General features: G+C 42.9%; 1 protein-coding gene across 20 annotated transcripts in view; it reads left to right on the forward strand.

Moving 5' to 3' along the window:
• Window positions 1-18,349, forward strand: part of SCAPER (S-phase cyclin A associated protein in the ER) — a 553,621-nt gene that overhangs the window by 530,139 nt on the left and 5,133 nt on the right. For 14 of the 20 annotated variants that reach the window (XM_017960807.3, XM_017960810.3, XM_031668454.1 and 11 more), the window contains 2 exons: window positions 2,550-2,630; window positions 17,521-17,712. In XM_017960807.3, the coding sequence (XP_017816296.1) occupies window positions 2,550-2,630; window positions 17,521-17,712 (273 nt within the window). Of the gene's footprint in view, window positions 1-2,549; window positions 2,631-6,634; window positions 9,437-17,520; window positions 17,713-18,349 lie in introns of those variants that run through there. The other 6 variants (XM_021940762.2, XM_017960815.3, XM_017960812.3 and 3 more) reach the window with 2 other exon arrangements.

An 18,349-nucleotide genomic window follows, 5' to 3' on the forward strand; every position in this document is an offset into this window, starting at 1 on the left:
AAAAAAAAAAAAGTAGAGAAGTAAGAAGCTGATAGAAAAGATAGTAATTGTAAGAAGCTGAGACACTGCACATTATGGAGATGATATTACTAAGCATAATATTTATATTAGAAATTTTTATTTTATTTTATTTTTGAGACGGAGTTTCATTCTTGTTGCCCAGGCTGGAGTGCAATGGCACCATCTTGGCTCACCACAACCTCTGCCTCCCAGGTTCAAGCGATTCTCCTGCCTCAGCCTCCTGAGTAGTTGGGATTACAGGTGTGCACCACCACGCCTGGCTAATTTTGTATTTTTAGTAGAGACGGGGTTTCTCCATGTTGGTCAGGCTGGTCTCAAACTCCTAACGTCAGGTGATCCGCCCACCTTGGCCTCCCAAAGTGCTGGGATTACAGACATGAGCCACCACGCCCGGCCATATATTAGAAATATTATAAGGTAGAGGCCAGGCATGGTGGCTCACACCTGTAATCCTAGCACTTTGAGAGGCCAGGGTGGGCAGATCATGAGGTCCGGAGTTCAAGACCAGCCTGGCCAATATGGTGAAACCCCATCTCTACTACAAATACAGAAATGAGCCAGGTGTGGTGGCACATGCCTGTAATCCCAGCAACTGGGAAGGCTGAGGCAGGAGGACCGCATGAACCTGGGAGGCGGAGGTCGCGGTGAGCTGAGATCACACCACTGCACTCCAGCCTGGGTGACAGAGCGAGACTCCGTTTCAACAAAAAAAAAAAAAAAAAAAAGAGAGAGAGAAATAAGGTAGAAATACCTTATATTTGTAGAGTTCTTTATACTATTCTTCCCATCTCTTGTCTCTTGAGCCTCAGTAGCACTTTAGTGGGGCCGTAAGTGCAGGAATTATTCTTACCTCACAGACAGGTGAGCAATTGGGCTTCTAAAAGATAAAGTAAGCTCCCTGAAATGACACAGAAAATCATTTCTTTATGAACGATCAAGACTAGCATCCAGGTTTTGCAAAGCCCAACTCAGTGTACTTTTCATTTCATCTTACATTGCTTAAGAAAGCCAGGCATGTCCCAGTTACCATCCACTCGTGATCACTGAAGTGTACCTTGGCTAGCGGTGGTGAATGTAGAAGATGATGCAGGTTCACCAAGACAGTACATTTGAGAAACTGCCATTCTGCCCCTTAGATGCTGACTGGAAAGCTTCTAGGGCCTATCTGTATGCCTTATTCAGGGAGACTCATAAAGATCTTGGAAAGTGTAAATGAACATGTTTTATGAGTAGAAATGGACCACAGTTTAGCAGATAGAAAGCCTGGGTTCTAGCCCCAGCTCTGCCATTAGCTGTGTGATCATAGATAAATTATTTCCCCTCTCGAGGTTTAAGCATCACTGACTCTACAAAGAAGCAAATTAGTTCTGGAGGTGGATAGCAGTGATAATTGCATAATATTGTAAATATACTTAATGCCACTGAATTGTGGGGTTAAAAATAGTTGAAATGGGGCCAGGCGTGGTGGCTTAAGTCTATAATCCCAGCACTTTGGGCAGCCGAGGCAGGCAGATCACTTGAGGTCAGGAGTTTGAGATCAACCTGGCCAACATGGCAAAACCCCATCTCTACTAAAAATACAAAAATTAGCCAGGTGCTGTAGTGCACGCCTGTAATCCCAGCTACTTGGGAGGCTGAGGCAGGAGAATCACTTGAACCCGGGAGGCAGAGGTTGCAGTGAGCCGAGATCGCACCACTGCACTCCAGCCTGGGCGACAGAGCAAGACTCTGTCTTTAAAAAAAAAAAAAAAAAAAAAAGAAAAAAAAAAGGTAAATTATATGTTACACATTTTTACACAATGAAGTAAACAAAAAATAAGTGGATTATACTAGATGACCTCCCCTGTAAGTTCCATGAGTCTGTGACATTTTAAAGGCTGAAACTAGAACCACAGAGCAGCATTTTGATCTCATGGGGACTCCAAGCTATTTTGTGTTTTTCGGACCTTCCTTACCCTACTCCAGATTCCATCTGCAGCAGACAGCTTAATGAGCTGCCTGCCCACTGTGTGGCAACTTATCATTAAAACCTCAGTATACTTTGGCTCCTCACTATTAATAGAGGGAACCCAATGACAGATACTTATAAGCAGACTTCTTACAGGTGAGATGTCACGTACCTTGCTCTGTGATGCCATCTTCAGCCACAGTTGTTTTACCTGCACTAAAGGCTGTGCTCACCAGCTCATGGCTGTGCTCCATGCCAGTCAGGCTGCAGGGCAAGGGCAGGGTATAGGAATAGCCACAAGCTTGCCGAGGTGATAACTGCTCATATCCCAATAGAGTTGGAAGTTTTCTGTAACTGAAAAGTTAATTGTTAGTTTGTTTTCACTTTTAAAACTAGTTCTATTAAATTGCCCTTCTACTGACCCCATGAAGTCCAGTAATTTGCTAAGTGAGCATTTGCTAAGAGGATGTGGTAAGTTTAGTTTTCAGCACTGGCGTTAGCTTCTTCAGTCATAGATTCATGGCGCCTTCATCCTAGAAGGGCTCTGAGAGATACCTAGTCCATCTCCCTCATATTGTAGGAGGAAGAATTGAGGCTCAGAGAAGGAAAAGGAATTGTCAAGCAAGAATTGGCAGAGCCCAGCCTCGCCACTGGCAGTTCAGTGAGTTTCCACCTCACTTTTGTACTTAAGAAAGGAATCTGTTTCGCCTATTGCCACTTTCTGTAAATCAGAGGAAATTCATAGGAGAAATTAGATGCTCAATTCATTTAATGTTTCCTTATCATTAGTCATAAGTCGTGTTAATTTGCAGAGCCAGTTTGTCCACAGGGGATCATAGATTTCCTACTGGGAAAACAGCTTGTGTCTTTATAAAACAAGACATCCTGAAAGCCTGCTGCAGCCTACTGTTTGATTACATAACTGCTTTGCATAAAGGATTGGCACTTTTTATTTGCCACCATTTAGTCTATTAACTGGAAAGACTGAGCCCCATGATACCAAGGATGACTTGAGAAGAGAAACCTGGATAATAAAAGTGATGTCCCATCCTTGATGGAATGAATCTTCTGTTTCCTATAGGGTTGCAGTTTCTAATTAAAATGTTTTAATCGAAAGATTCCCTGCATTTTATGGCACTTTCTTGACTCTAAATTCCTTCCCATTTAATTATTATAATGAACATAATTAGTATGTGCTGTCAACCTGTCACTTTATTTACATTTTGTATTAGATAATTAAATGTGGTATGATAATTAAATTAACGCAAATGACAGATGATTTGACTGCCTGCATATTACTATATTGGGAATATGCACCTTTGCTTACTCATTTAGCAACTGGCTTTTTCATTTGGAAAGGCCCCATAGATTGCAGTTGTCAGAGTTGGAGGTTCTTGCGATCCCTGAAAGGAAGGATCCCCTTGTCCCCCTCCCGCATTGAGCTCTCTCTAGTGAAGTCCATGCTGATCATGTAACCGTCTGCTCTGCACCACACCCTGCCAAAGGCTCCTGAAAGCTTCTGGGCAGATCCGAACAGGCAAGCAAGTTGGAGAGCGAAGCTTGTGAAACTCGGTTCTGCCTGAGCTGCATGCCATGCATTTTCCAGCTCTTTTGTAACTCAGTGACTTAGTGAGAAACCCCAAACATTAATTTGACTACAAGTTCCGAAAATGAATCTGTTGTACTCACCTCGGGTGTTTCCCTGTGCACAGAAACAAGGAGTGGTTTCCTAGAGTCATTGTGTGTTAAGAGTGGCAGTTTTCCAGAATCCCATTCCAGCATTTAGAACTTTTAGAGGTGGCTTAATTCCTGCTCAAACATTCTTATTTCACTCTTTGCCTCAAAGGCAGATGGTCAGTCCTAGGTCACACCCACTTGGTAAACTCCCCTAGCCCCATCCCAGTTCGTGAATGGAGGCTGCGGTGGTGGGCTCAGAGTGGAAACTCCAGCACTCAAGGCCTTTCTGTTCTCCCAGAGTTGGCAGCTTATTCTTTAGCTGTCACACAAGCATTCAGCTTTCTATATTTTCTTTCTTTGTGTGACGAATACGTTCCTTTCATAAAATAGAAATACATCATGTCTAAGGAAGAGCCTGAGTTTCAGCAATGCAACCATTTTGGAACCAAGCTACTCTCAATATTATAGCACCAAAGAAAAAAATGTGGGTTTTTTCCTCCAAAAGTAGAACAAAAATTCTCAATTAAAAATAATTTATACCTAAATATTTATTTTGAGACTTCTGATGAGTGAACTGGCTGACATAAGAATGGAGAAATTTGCCAATTAGCAATTTTGGCCAATTGCATTAAACTTCACAGAATCCAAATAAAAGATACCTTTTATTTTCCTCATTGTTTTGGTGAATTTTTCCACACAAGGGTAGTTAAAAGTGCCACATGCTCACACTAGATACAGTTTTTACTCCACAAACCTCTTGAGACGTCAGAAGAAACTCCTGACTTGCCTGAGTGGCTGTGTTGCCAGGACATCACCTGAGGTAGGCAGCAGCCAGCCCAAGGAGCTGCTGCTAGGTCAGGAGTGTGCACGAACCTCAGTTATCCTTTGCTCACTTGAAAATCTTCTATTGGGGCATCAAATAAACACAAGAAAATGAAGCCAGAAGGAATCTTTTATCAAAGTTTAATTCATGACCAATAATACAATTTTTCTGGGCTTGCCTTGGTCTTCAGCCATGGAGGGGGCGTTTATAATAAAAATCCCTCTGAGATAGACTGTAAAGGCTTAGGCTGTAATCACAGGGAACACCTCTTCTGAGATAGGAGGTTTTATATAAGACCCTCATAAGTTACAGAAAGCCCATCACGATGGAACAGACATTGGTACAGCAGTCAGGACTGCTGGATCCTTTTACAGCTTTATAGCTGTTTGACCCTGGGTAAGTCACTAACCTTCTCTGAGCTTTAGTTTCCTGTCTGTATAAAGAGTTAGCCTGGGTGCTCTGAAGAAGCCTTTCAGCTCTGATAGAGGAAGAATATATAATTATAAGATGAATTAGGAAGTCATGACCAGACCAGCTGTCAGAACATGGTTCCCCATCTGTGGAGAACCTGTGAGAAAACTCTGCCTACAGGGTTCCTCTGTGGACCAAAACTTGTAGAAGTACAGAGGATCCTCCCACCTCAGAATCTCTGGGCTGCCACTCAAAACTCTGTTTTGACACAGCTGCCAAGGGGACTTTGGAGTATCGGTCTGGCTCTGGTCACCTGCCAGCTCCCCTTCCCAAAGGGGCATGCCTGGTTCACCTGGACATACCTGACAGGTGATAAACCTATTCTTGTCTGGAAGACAGTGAAGGAGAATCTCCACTCAGTACCTTGGGCTATAGAAGTGGGAGGGAAGGAGACGTCATACCCAAATAATTCTTTTATGTATGGGCAACTGCTAAACTGAAAACACACCACAGAGATAACTCAGAGGTGCATTGAGATTGTGTTAGGAAAAGAAACTGGAAAATGGCTCACATGAATCAATGTGAACATTTAATGGGCCTTAATTGGAACCTTATCCTACTATACTTAGAACAGAGAGATGAAAGCAGAAGAAATCTGAGAGACCATTTATTTCTCTTGAGAAAGCAGTAAACTGGAAACTCCAAAAAGATTTGATGACTATTATATTTTTATGATTAAATAAAATTGTCATAGACTAGTGCTGGAGAGCCCATAAATGTTCTGTGGAAAGTATCCATGCTCTCTGGCAGCTATTAGGTTATGACCAGAAAACCTATCAGCCCGTGCGCTTCATTTATTAACCCTGCTGTTCTCATACCACCCAAAAGCTCCATGGTAAGGCAAGTTTGTCCTCAGATCTCACAGGAAAGGTCCAAACCCAACTTAGAACCTTTGAATTTTAAGGCATTATTAAATGCTGTCCATTCATCTACCCACCTCCCTGTGCCTCCATGCACATATCCCGTTAGTCTATAATGGGCATAGTCTTTCCAGGAGATAGAGAGAGAGAGAGAGAGAGAGAGAGAGAATGTATAAGAAATCAGTTCTCTTTTCTTAAATAAGCTAGATTAGAAAATCAGAATAGGTACTCATTGAGAATTTGGGGGTGGCATATTTTATGTGATGACTTTTTTCCTTTGTAAGAAAAAAGTATTATAAGCACCTTCTCTTTTTACCATGTTTAAATATCGTACCTATGCAGGTATGGGCAGCATAGGATCATGATTGCCCATAGCAATTATATATGCTATGGATCATATTATGTCTGCAGGTTCACAGGCCTTCAGAGATCATCTATTCCAACTGCCCTCATTTCCAGAGAGGAGAAGGGCTTACTCCAGGTCACTGGAACCAGGCCTCCTGATATATTATCCAGGACTTTCTGTGACCAACCTTCCTCCCATCCTCAGCCCCAATGGTAAAAGAGACACAGATAATACAAATATACACAAAAAAATCCAAAATAGTTTCTCAAATGTATGATGATATGGTGAGTCTGTATAATTTACAAGGTTAGTGTTCTATAGACAGGGTTTTCCCAAATGTAAATTAAAATGGAAGCAGCACTTGTTGCCATCATCCCTGATTAGCTGTAGAGCCCATGACTTTTAGCTTAGCCAAGTCTTTGAGAAAATCTAGCCCAACTTTCTTGTGCTGTGTTTGAACAGAATTTAAAATATGCTTCACTTAAAAGGTAACTCTTCTCACAGAATAGACAATATGAAAGAAGGAAAAAGAAGCCTTAACACAGAAAAGAAGACTGGAAGGTAACTCATTCTTGGAGAAATGCCAGTATTGTTAGCTTTTCGTCCCTATGAACATTCATCACTCATTCCTTCTCTCATTCGTCAACTTTTACAAAATGCCCACACTGTGTCAAACCATGTGCTAGGAGATGCAGAAATGAGCACAGCCCAAACCTTGTCCTTATGACATCCACATCCAGGGGCAGTGCCTTCAGTGCTGAGATTGATTCCTTCCTTCGGCAGACATTTATTGAGTGCCTGCAGTGTGCCAGGCCCTGTTCCAGACATCCAGGATACAGTGGGAAGCAAAATAGACAAAGTCCCTGCCCTCAAGTTGCTGACATTCTCGGGGCTGGGGGAAATAATTAACAAACCTGGATCTGTGCCAGAGGTTCCTCTTGAAACTGTTTCACAGTGGAGGTGGATGTTTGAGCTGATACCTGTAAGTGGAGTAGATACTTAGGAGGTAGCAAGGTAGGAAAGACATTCTAGGTATTGGAAGGAACATTAGCAAAGGTATTGAGATGTAAAATGACCTGGCAGGTTCAGGGGACTGCAAGCTGTTTATTCTGACTGGAGCTCAGGATGTAGGAGACACAAGAGCTAAGACTAAAGAGGCAGGCAGGGTCCAGGTCAGGAGGGACCCAAGAACTTGAGGATTGATCCCCTCGGAGACAAGGACCCCCTAAATGTTACAAGCAGGAGAATGATATGCTCAGACTATGTCCCAAAGTCCCAAATGTGGAGAATGGTAGGTGGACATCAGACTTCCACACCAAAGCCCCAGGGCTGTAAACAAGCGTCCCTGGTTCTGAAGCATTATTCTCCCCTGCAGGAATAGAATGATGTTTGAGGAGGGGAAAAGCCTTTTTTGCATCCTTCTGCTGTTGGCACCCAGCACAGCCTTTTCCCATAGGAAGCAGAGAGCAGCTGGTCAGGAGCCATCTCACTCAGTTTCCCTGGAGGGACACAGCAAAACAGCCATTCACCCCCTCACTACATGAGAAAAGCCCCTGTTTCTCTAGGATCACCTGGTTTCCAAAGCCTATAAAAGGCCAATCCCCCAACTACTGGCTTTTTAGCTTCTTCTGGTGATCCTGGCTGCTTTCTTTCCTCTTTCCCTTCTTCCTTCTCTCTCATCCCTCCTCCTCCTTGACACTTTGCTGGATCCCTGGGACCACCAGGGAGAAGGCTGGTGCTTGAAGAGGCTACTTCCCATATGGTCTGCCAAGGTTGCTGTACTTAATCTCAGCTTGGAAATCATCTAATGGAAGAAGCAGATTTGGGAGGATAGGAATTTGTTTGCAGTGCTAGCCAAGGGACTCTTTGTGTTTCTCTGCTCTGATTTTGACTTGATCATGTGTATGTATAGACTCTTCAAACTTTTCTCCTGAGATTTTGAAATAAAGCCACTTCTGTACCCTCCCTACCCTAACCCCAAGGCATCAGATTAAGCAAGGTGTGTGTTTGGGGCATGCCATATTCTTTATTACACATAGAGGTCACTGGCCTCAAGGACCCTCTTGTCATATTGCTCCTGGGCCTGGTCTCCAGGTGTGACAAACTTGACAAGAGCAATGTGGACAGAGATGCTTGGCTCTTGCACTGGCCTAGCTTGGCCACTGCAGCTGCTGCCTTTTTACTATAGCATTGTAGCAGGACCAGTTTTGTGGAGAGGAATGCAGCAACTACTTTGTTTCTGCTCTGCTAGAAAAATATTCTTTGTTCCAATGATTTACAAACTCTCTCTGCTGTCTTTTTAAATGAATTTAGATGTCTAGACACCTATTTTTGCCCCTGCTAGGGACACCTTGTCTCTGACAAGGGAAAAAGTAAAACAGGAATTCTTAGGCATAAAGAATTTGCCCTGGTGAAATTTAACTATTTACATTTCTGTCTGACTCCATATACCACTCACCCTACCACACCAACCAATGGAACTGGTTTGGCCTTAGGTTTTGACAGGTGCTTACAAAGCCAGCAGAAAGAATCTGCTTCTGCCCCACCCTACCCCTCCCCTCTGTAGCACTGGCTGTTGGACCAGATAGGGTGCTGGCCAAAATACCCAGCTAACTGTTCTCACACATAGAAAGATGGTGTTATCTGAGTCCTTGAAGGCCCGGGATGGGTAGGCCCAGAGCTCTGGTGTGGTAGGTACAGGCTCCCTGGAGTAAGGATTTGGTCCTCAGTCATTCATTCCCCAGATAGTTAATGAACACCTGTTGTTTTCCAGGCACTGTGCTAGACACTATGCCAAATACTAGGAGTACAGCAGTGAATATAGGGGGCTATCCTTACAGAGCAGACAGTCTTGAGACTGTTGAAACTGGGGATTCATAGCAGTCTGTCTTTGCCTAAACAACTGCTCTGGTATCTGGAGCAGGGCCGTATGTGGTTCTGCCTTCTGTTCCGTGGTAGGCACAGGGCTGGGGTCCCAGTGATGTAAGTGTTTAGAAACTTGCCAGAGGGCCCTGTGGGGAAAAAAACAACAATAATAATAACGCAATATGGAGAGCTTTCTAAAACCACTGATGGAGTTCTCCTAAATAAGGAGAAAATGCAGGATCACTCTTAGGTCTTAGAAAAACCAGAAGAGGCAGAGTATAAGTAGGTAAAACAGAACTTGACCATTTTCTGTTGTTTCCTTGAATATAATGAGTTCTAGAGAGCTGGAAATTTTACTATAGGACATCATGATTTTATCTATTATGTATGTAGATTATATAATAGAGAGAGAGAGCAAGGGCCGGGCGCAATGGCTCACACCTGTAATCCCAGCACTTTGGGAGGCTGAGGTGGGTTCATCACAAGGTCAAGAGTTCAAAACCAGACTGGCCAACATGGTGAAACCCCATCTCTACTAAGAATACAAAAATTAGCCAGGCGTGGTGGCATGTGCCTGTAATCCCAGCTACTCAGGAAGCTGAGGCAGGAGAATTGCTAGAACCCGGCAGGCGGAGGTTGCAGTGAGCTGAGATCGCACCACTGCACTCCAGCTTGGGCGACAGAGCAAGACTCCATCTCAAAAAAAAAGGGAGCAAGAAACTACTACTTTATTTTTATTTTTATTGTATTTTATTATTTAGTGTCATAGTTTGGTATGGTCAGGGAATAAACTATTCCCATATAAGTGAATTTTTCAAATGACCAAATTTACCTTTAAAAAACAATATGTGGGCTGAGCGCGATGGCCCATGCTTGTAATCTCAGCACTTTGGGAGGCTGAGGCGGGTGGATCACCAGAGGTCAGGAGTTCAAGACCAGCCTGGCCAACATGGTGAAACCCCGTCTCTACTAAAAATACAAAATTAGCTGGGCATGGTGGCAGGCACCTGTAATCCCAGCTACTCAGGAGACTGAAGCAGGAGAATTGCTTGAACCTGGGAGGTGGAGGTTGCAGTGAACAGAGATTGCCATTGCACTCCAGCCTGGGTGAGAACAGTGACACTCCATCTAAAAAAAAAAAAAAGTGTTTAACATTAACTTTCCAGTCCCTTTTACAATATTATGACGTCTCCTTTCATCTTAAACCAATTATGCTGAATACATTATGTATTTTTGATGCCTTAAGAAATGAGTTCCTACTACGATGTTAAGGCACGTTATTATTATGTATGTGGAAGCAGATTTTTAAAGTGTAGCATACTGAGTAAGGATAATTGGTTATAACAAGATATTTTACTACAATCCAGTAATGCTCTCTCAAGACCAACTGAAAAGGGTAGAGATACTTACTTTTACACCAAATGGTTCTAGGCAACTTTTTGAATTCTCATGTCTGCTTAAAATAATTTTAACTCTCACACCTTCACTTACTAATGTCAGCTGGTGCTTCTTCCTCTTGTCAATTTACTTAAACCAGGAGTGTCCTTTCTAAATGCTGATTTCATTCTAATCTAGGCCAGAAAGCCCACTTCTATTAGACTTGCTTCTGAAATGTGACTTGGTAGATTGCATTGGAGTTTGGAAGATTTTCTTGTAAGTAACTGGCGTGGATTTTGTGGAAATACTGGACACTCTGTGAAGGCAAGAATGTCTCTGATTTGTTCAGTATTCCATTCCCAGTGCCTCACACCATGCTTGGCTAGAGTAGATGCTCAGCAAATATTTGATGAATGGACTAATCTCTCTGCTCAGAGGCCTGCTTGCTCTCTTTCGGGTTCTTGACTGAATTCCAGGTGGTCACAGTTGGAGGAAAAGGTCCCTCTGGGTGAGGGAATCAGGCTGTTTTACATTTATACAACGTGATAGACTCTCCTTGGGCCTTCCTAGCCACTCCTTGGAATTTTATGGAGTGAATGTGACAATTGTCATTTTACAAATGTGAAATCTGCAAACTCTTTCCAGGAGAATTTGCATTTTTAATCCAGATTCGTGACCACTCACTATCCCACCTCCACTTTCCTTTCTTTTTTAAAAGTTAAATTTTGGGTAACACTATACATGCAATACCAAGTAGTAATATTACAAATATATTTGACATGATAGCATTTGTTTCAAAAATATAAGACAAGTTTTGCAAGGCACTCAAAACTTGTCAAGGCCGCTCCAGAGGCATCCAAATAAATGGCCATCCTAAGACAGTGCTAATTTGAAGTCACATGTTCCAACAGTTCACTCCTGAGAATCTAGCCCCATCACCAACCCTTCCTCTTTTTCAAGTTCTTACATCTGATAATATGAGACAAACCCTTGGCACAGCCAGCACATAACCAAGAACTGGTTATTTGATACCAAGCCAAGAAGAGTATAGGTTTTTTGAAAAAAAGTCTTTTGTGTTAATCTGTGTCAGTTGGTTTGTCTATTTGAATGGCAGTATGTCATCCTCATCTTCATCCGGACTGGCAGAGCCATGCAAGAAGCTGGCTGGCAGCCAGTCATGGAAGTGAGTTCAGGCCTAGTGACAGAGAGCCCTTCTGCCCAGGAAGGAGTGGCCTTATGAGTCCAGTGGCCATAGATGGGCCTTTGAGGTGAGGAAGAATCCGGCATTCAGAATAATAAGATTGCTAAGCCCAGCTCCGCCAATGACTAGCTGAAGGACCCGGGACAAGCTCTCTTGAACTTTCTGAGCATTAGTTTCCCCATTGTAAGAATATAGTCATCCATGTCTGCCCATTTCAGAGTTTAGAGACTTGGATAATGTAGGTAGAGGGGCTTTATAGCCTACTAAGTACTGTCTCTGCCAGTAAGAGGTTTTCTGCTGTGTTAACTGAGGTTTTGGCAAAGCATTGTCCTGGAAGACCTTGAATTCCTTCATACCAAGTGAAACACCAGTGTTGCCCACACCTGAAAAAGTGGGAGGAGCTTTTCCAGAACTCTTCTTTTTTTTTTTTTTTTTTGAGATGGAGTCTCGCTCTGCCACCCGGGCTGGAGTGCAGTGGCCGGATCTCAGCTCACTGCAAGCTCCGCCTCCCAGGTTTATGCCATTCTCCTGCCTCAGCCTCCCGAGTAGCTGGGACTACAGGCGCCCGCCACCTCGCCCGGCTAGTTTTTTGTATTTTTTAGTAGAGACGGGGTTTCACTGTGTTAGCCAGGATGGTCTCGATCTCCTGACCTCGTGATCCGCCCGTCTCGGCCTCCCAAAGTGCTGGGATTACAGGCTTGAGCCACCGTGCCTGGCCTCCAGAACTCTTCTTTTAACCGGACCAGGGATCCCTGAGTTGGTGCCCAGGATCCTGAGGATTCTAATCCTAATTTTCTTTTAGGGTGAGAGACAGCTTATCACAAAATATATTCTTCAGGGACTTGATGTGCAGACCTAAGGTAATGTAGACACCACTGAAGCCTTCAATCCAAAAAATGCCATCTGTATTTCATGAGATGAGATGTGGTATGATTCTCCCCCAAGGCAAGGCACCAATTAGTCTGTTAACTAGGGGCCCCTTGTCACTTTATTTCATTCATTCCAGTAACTTTGAGGCCCTCCTTCTGTGCCTCGCCCCCAGCAGAGCAATGGAGGATTCAATACCAAAAACATAGTTCCTGCCCTTCTGAAACTTGGGATTCAGCTACATATACTTAGTTATGTGATAGCTGCTGCCATGTCTTTGGGTTGAAAAAGAAAGGCTGCCTTTGGCTGTGCTGCCTGGGAAGACTTACTGGGCTTAAGGATTTCCTTAAGTGCTTCAAGGGAAGCTCATCCTTGCCCTCAATCAGGAGTCCACAACACCAGCCTATTAGCTTTGGCTCTTCCTGCTCTGTTTTCAGGTTGACAAGTCTAACACAACAGCCTCAAAACACAGACATGCACAGTAAGTTAAGTCACTGTTTCTTTGTACCACTTACCTGTATTTCTTGGATCATGCTTTTCCTGGATTTTCTTTTCAGAGCTGTCAGAATACATTTCCTACTCTGACACTGCAAGATCCTGGCTGGCAGCCCCAGCACTGTTTGCACAGCTCTCTCCCATGCAGGCAAGGCCAGGGAGAGACCTCAGCAATGGCTTCCCAGGTGGCATGAAACTTGCTGATGAGTCCTAGCCAGAGAGTAGGGCCTGCCTCTGCCAGACCCTGTGCTCTGAAGAGTAGTCCTATGGAGAGATGGGGCTGGGGCGATGGGGGAGGGGGACAAGACGATGGAAAGCATTTAGGAAGCCTCACACAGGGAGGGGGATTCTGATCCTGAAAGTGTGTGGAAGTCAGGTCTAGCGGGAGAAGACTCAGAGCAGCAGAACTGGTCAGCTGACCAAACACTCATAACTAACATTGTTCTGTACTTTACGGTCACAGACACTGTCTCATTGGATCCTCATCTAAATCCTGAAGGCTGCCATCTACCCTCATTTTGTAAAGACTCTAAGGCTCAAATTAGTTAAGTGACTATAGCAGATCAGGGGGCAGAGCCAGACCTAGAGCCCGGGGCTGCCTAACACCAGCACTCTTGAGCTGTAGCTTCATGGCTTTTGGCCACTGAGAGACAATTGGCCCAGGAAAAGCCACTCAACTGACTCTGAAATGCACCTGCTTAGAAATGGTAGCTTTTTTTTTTTTTTTTTTTTTTTTTTGAGACGGAGTCTTGCTCTGTCGCCCAGGCTGGAGTGCAGTGGCCGGATCTCAGATCACTGCAAGCTCTGCCTCCTGGGTTTACGCCATTCTCCTGCCTCAGCCTCCCGAGTAGCTGGGACTATAGGCGCCCGCCGCCTCGCCCAGCTAGTTTTTTTTGTTTTTTGTTTTTGTATTTTTTAGTAGAGACGGGGTTTTACCGTGTTAGCCAGGATGGTCTCGATCTCCTGACCTCATGATCTGCCCGTCTCTTCCTCCCAAAGTGCTGGGATTACAGGCTTGAGCCACCGCGCCCGGCCCCAGAAATGGTAGCCTTTCTAATGGAACGTAATTCCGGCTGAAGTTGATGAGAAATGATGAGGATTGTGCTATGGAATGAACTACTTTCCCAAAATTCATATGTTAAAACCCTAACCTGCAATGTAGTTGTATTTCGAGATAGGGCCTTTAGAAGGTAATTAAATGAGGTTGTAAGGGCAGTGCCCTAATCCAATATGACTGATGGCCTTATAAAAGGAAAGAAGAGATCTCGCTCTCTAAATGCACTCACCAAGGAGAGACCATGTGAGCACATAGCAAGAAGGCAGCTGCAAACCAGGAAGGCCCTCACCAACCCCACCATGCTGGTTCCCTGATCTCAGACTTGCAGCCTCCAGAACTGTGGAAAATAAGTTTCTGTTGTTTAAGTGGCCCAGTCTGTGGTATATTGTTATGGCAGTCCAAGCCAACTAAGATAGTCTTGTGTTGAATCTATGAGCTTCTTCCCTCCACCGAAAATTCACCTACGGTTTCCAGGTGCCCACTAGCCCCTGCTTTGAAGACTGAAAGAGGAGCTGTGCACCCACTGTCTTCTCTCCAGAGAACGATCAGGAATAGCTCCAAGGAAGCCTTGAAGTACTCTCTCGTGTTTTTTGTTTAGTCAAAGAGTTGCCATATGATTTCTCCCAAATTCAAAATGTAGGAATATAATTTTCAGTGAGAAAGATTATATTTATTTACTGATTTATTTTTATATGTCTCCCATGTGTTTTTAAAATAGGGGGTACAAGTGTACTGTTACACAGACATATTGCATAGTGATGAAGTCTGGGCTTTTAGTGTAACAGTCACCTGAATAGTATATATTGTACCCATCAGGTAATTTCTCATTCCTCACTCCCCTGCCACTTTCCCACCTTTCCCTCCCATTTCTGTTCTTTCACTCTATATGTTCACGTGTACACAGTATTTAGCTCCCACTTACAGGCAAAGACATGTGGTATTTGACTTTCTGAGTATTTCGCTTAAGATAATGGCCTCCAGATCCATCCATGTTGCTGCAAAAGACATGATTTCTTTTTTGTTGTTGTTGTTTTATGGCTGAGTAGTATTTTATGGTGTATTTATATATGCACATACATACCTCACTTTCTTTACCCAGTCATCTGTTGATGGACATTTAGGTTGGTCCATCACTTTGCTATTGTGAATAGTGCTGTCATAAACATACAAGTGTGTAAATCTGAGATGTCTCTTAATTATGCATATTTTGTTCATTGAGCAAGACTCTCATATCCCATGATGATTCTACTGACTTTGGAAAGCTCAAGCAGTCCAAGTGACATTTTACCACCTAAGGCCTAAGAGTGAATGGTTGAATGAAATAAAACTGAGCCCTGCCCTCATTTCCCCATCTATCAAAAAGCCCCTCAGACAACCCTCTCAAGACAACCCTACTCAAAACCCTGATCATCAAGGTCAGGCTGTTTGCATTCCCAGCCCTGCCCCCTGCCGCAAAGGGTAGCGCTTAGTCCAATTCAGCTGACAGTTCATCTGTGCTCATGACATCAGACTGCCACCCTCTGTGCCACAAGCCCACCTGAATTAGCCTACTGAGTGTTAGTGCTGAGGGCTGGCCCCTTCCCGAACCTCCTGATCCTGTCTCCACAATGTCTAAAATGTGGTTGGAAAAACAGCATAGACTAGATGTCCCATTCTGGCTCATAACCAAGCCATGGGATGGTAGGGTTGGGTAAAATTCCTTAGAACTCCAAGGTAACCAAACTGCCTACATCCATTTGCATCTTCTGCAGTCCAGGGATTTAAAAGTAATGGCTTCTGGCAAGTCATCTCACTGCACTGCTGGTCATCTCTGTAAACGGCAGCTGATAACTAGCTCTGTTCCTTGAGGGAACCAACAGGTCCCTAAGGGGCTCTGCCTCACCCCAGTGAGGTTCAGGAGCCCAAATGGAGTAAGTTCCATTTAAGCTCTTCATGTTCTGTGCTGATATGCCAGGAACCAGGAGTTGTCCTTAACATTGTGCCTGTGCCAGCCAGACTGGCTAGTATAATATCTTTTCAATTAGCAAATCTTCCAATAATAGCGTTTTAACAGTGAAGTTGTAAAGAAAAAACTTGTTCTTAATTTTTGTCCAAGGAGGGGAAAAAAAGAAGACTTCTAATAATCATATCATCATAAATTCTAATGTGACCATTTGGCTGTGTTACAAAATTTGTAGCTAATAGTTAAAATAAAGATTTAAGTAAATGCTTTTATCAATAAAGTAAATGACAGGGCATATTCTTCTCAGCCAGAGTCAGAAATGGCAGCACATAGCCATGTGCTGAATTGTCACACAGTGCAAGTCTTTAAAATTCCTTCTGGATTTGGAGGTATTAACAAGTCCCTATCAACAGTCTCTAAAGGCTTTTGATGTCATTTTAGCTATTGAACGAAAATATGTGAACTATTACTTTGTTGATTTTGTTCTTAAACTAAACTGCATTATCATCTGAGAGTGTGTTCTTAAAGTATTGTTAAAAGTACTTTGAAAACTTGTAAATCCCTGTAATTTATGTTTCTCCTGCCTCTGCTGTTTCATTCTGTCCTTCTGGTTTTAATTTGAATGTAGCCCTGTCTGGGTGTGTACCTGTAAAATTGTTTTTCCAAGTACAATTTACAGTTCTGACCTTAGGTTTACAGTGTTCCTAATCTTCTAGGAGCTTCCTCCTATACCACGAAGTGGGCTTTGGGTCACCCAGCTCTTTCATATTAGAACTCTCTAATCAAGGTTACTTGAAACAGAGCTAATTTTGACCTTTCTTAGTTTATCATGGAGGCCTAGGGAGTAAACTAAGAGGGCTTCCCTGCAAGCCCATTCGTTACATTGCCCTATTTCTTTAAATGTACACAGTTGTAAACTTAGACTGCTTCAAGACAACAGTCTCATTTATCTAAACAGTTCTCCTTTTAGACTCAGTGGCACTGATGGAAACAAAGATAAGAAGTATAGATTGGACAAAGGGTCTTTTGGAGCCTGTAACTTTTTCTGAAACTGTTCCCATTTTCCTTAGAATTAGCTTTTCTTTCTTGGACCTACCTGCATACAGAATAGATCTATCTGCATTGAGTGTATTCAGTGAGCTAAGTTAAGGGAAGACTGCAGTGGGCAGGGCCTTACTTTCTTGTGAGTGAGCTCTTTGCAGGTTTTAAGGAATATGACTACTCTGCTTTAAGGGGGCATGGGGAGCACTTTGTTAAAGCTGTGTGCATTCTGAATCCATTTCATAGGCGTCCTTAACTCCGTGGCAACTACACCTTTCATCATGGATTATAATAACTTTTAAATGAGTGCAAAACTTTCAGGATCTTTTCCTTAAGTTGGGAAATGAGATTTTTTTTTTTTCTGCTGTTTTCAAGTATCACTTAAATTAAGCTCTGGTATGGAGTTAGGAGTCTTTTTCTTTACACTCCTTCAGCATGTTTTCCGTGGTTCTAGTCGACACTGTTGCAGGCGGGTGACGGACAGACCGGGGCGTTTTGGCAGCTGACCTGGGCTGCTCCTCCATTTCAGGTGATAGTGCAGTCCGGCCGCCACCCCACAGTGCTGCAGAAGCTCTGCCAATTGCCCTTCCAGTATTTCAGTGACCCACGGCTGATCAAAATACTGTTCCCTTCACTTATCGCTGCTTGTTACAACAATCATCAGAACAAGATCATTCTGGAGCAAGAGATGAGCTGTGTTTTACTGGCCACTTTCATTCAGGTACCTTCTACGTTATACCTAATTGTCTAGCTTTATGTGTAAACTAATGCAACAGAAACGTAAAAGTAAGCCAGCTGTTTATTTTTGCTTTCCATACTACCTTTTAAAATCTTTACATATTTATGTGCTCTAAAATTAATTTTTAAAATATCAGCATAGTTTCTGAAATATTAGTGGAACCGCAATTGGGTGTTATATAATTTCTACTTGGAGGAATTCAAGGAAAGGATATTTTTCCAGTTAATGAACTGGTAACCCGTACTCAGGAAATGTTTTTAAAAGACTGCCAGATTTCTTTAAGGCTTTAACTATTGTATTTATCTTGCTTTTATTCTAACTATAGGAAATAGATAATAATTGCTGAAGAAAGATGAATTAAAACTAGTCATACATTTTTAAATAAATATGATTTTCATATATACATAATGTGTAAAATAAAAACCTGTTATATTGTTTTTTTTATGTAAAACAACTTTCAAGTACAGCCTTATATTTTTCTGATCCAGTTAAATCCTGTAGGGCTAGAATCAGAATTAGTGCCATAGCAAAGTACTATTTCCACATCTAAATTAACTCAGTCAACTGAAAAACCAAGTTGACTATGCTTTAACATTTGCTACTAACTCATCCTGTGAAA

The sequence above is a fragment of the Papio anubis genome, chromosome 7, assembly GCF_008728515.1.
Source record: "Papio anubis isolate 15944 chromosome 7, Panubis1.0, whole genome shotgun sequence".
Lineage (NCBI taxonomy): Eukaryota > Metazoa > Chordata > Mammalia > Primates > Cercopithecidae > Papio > Papio anubis.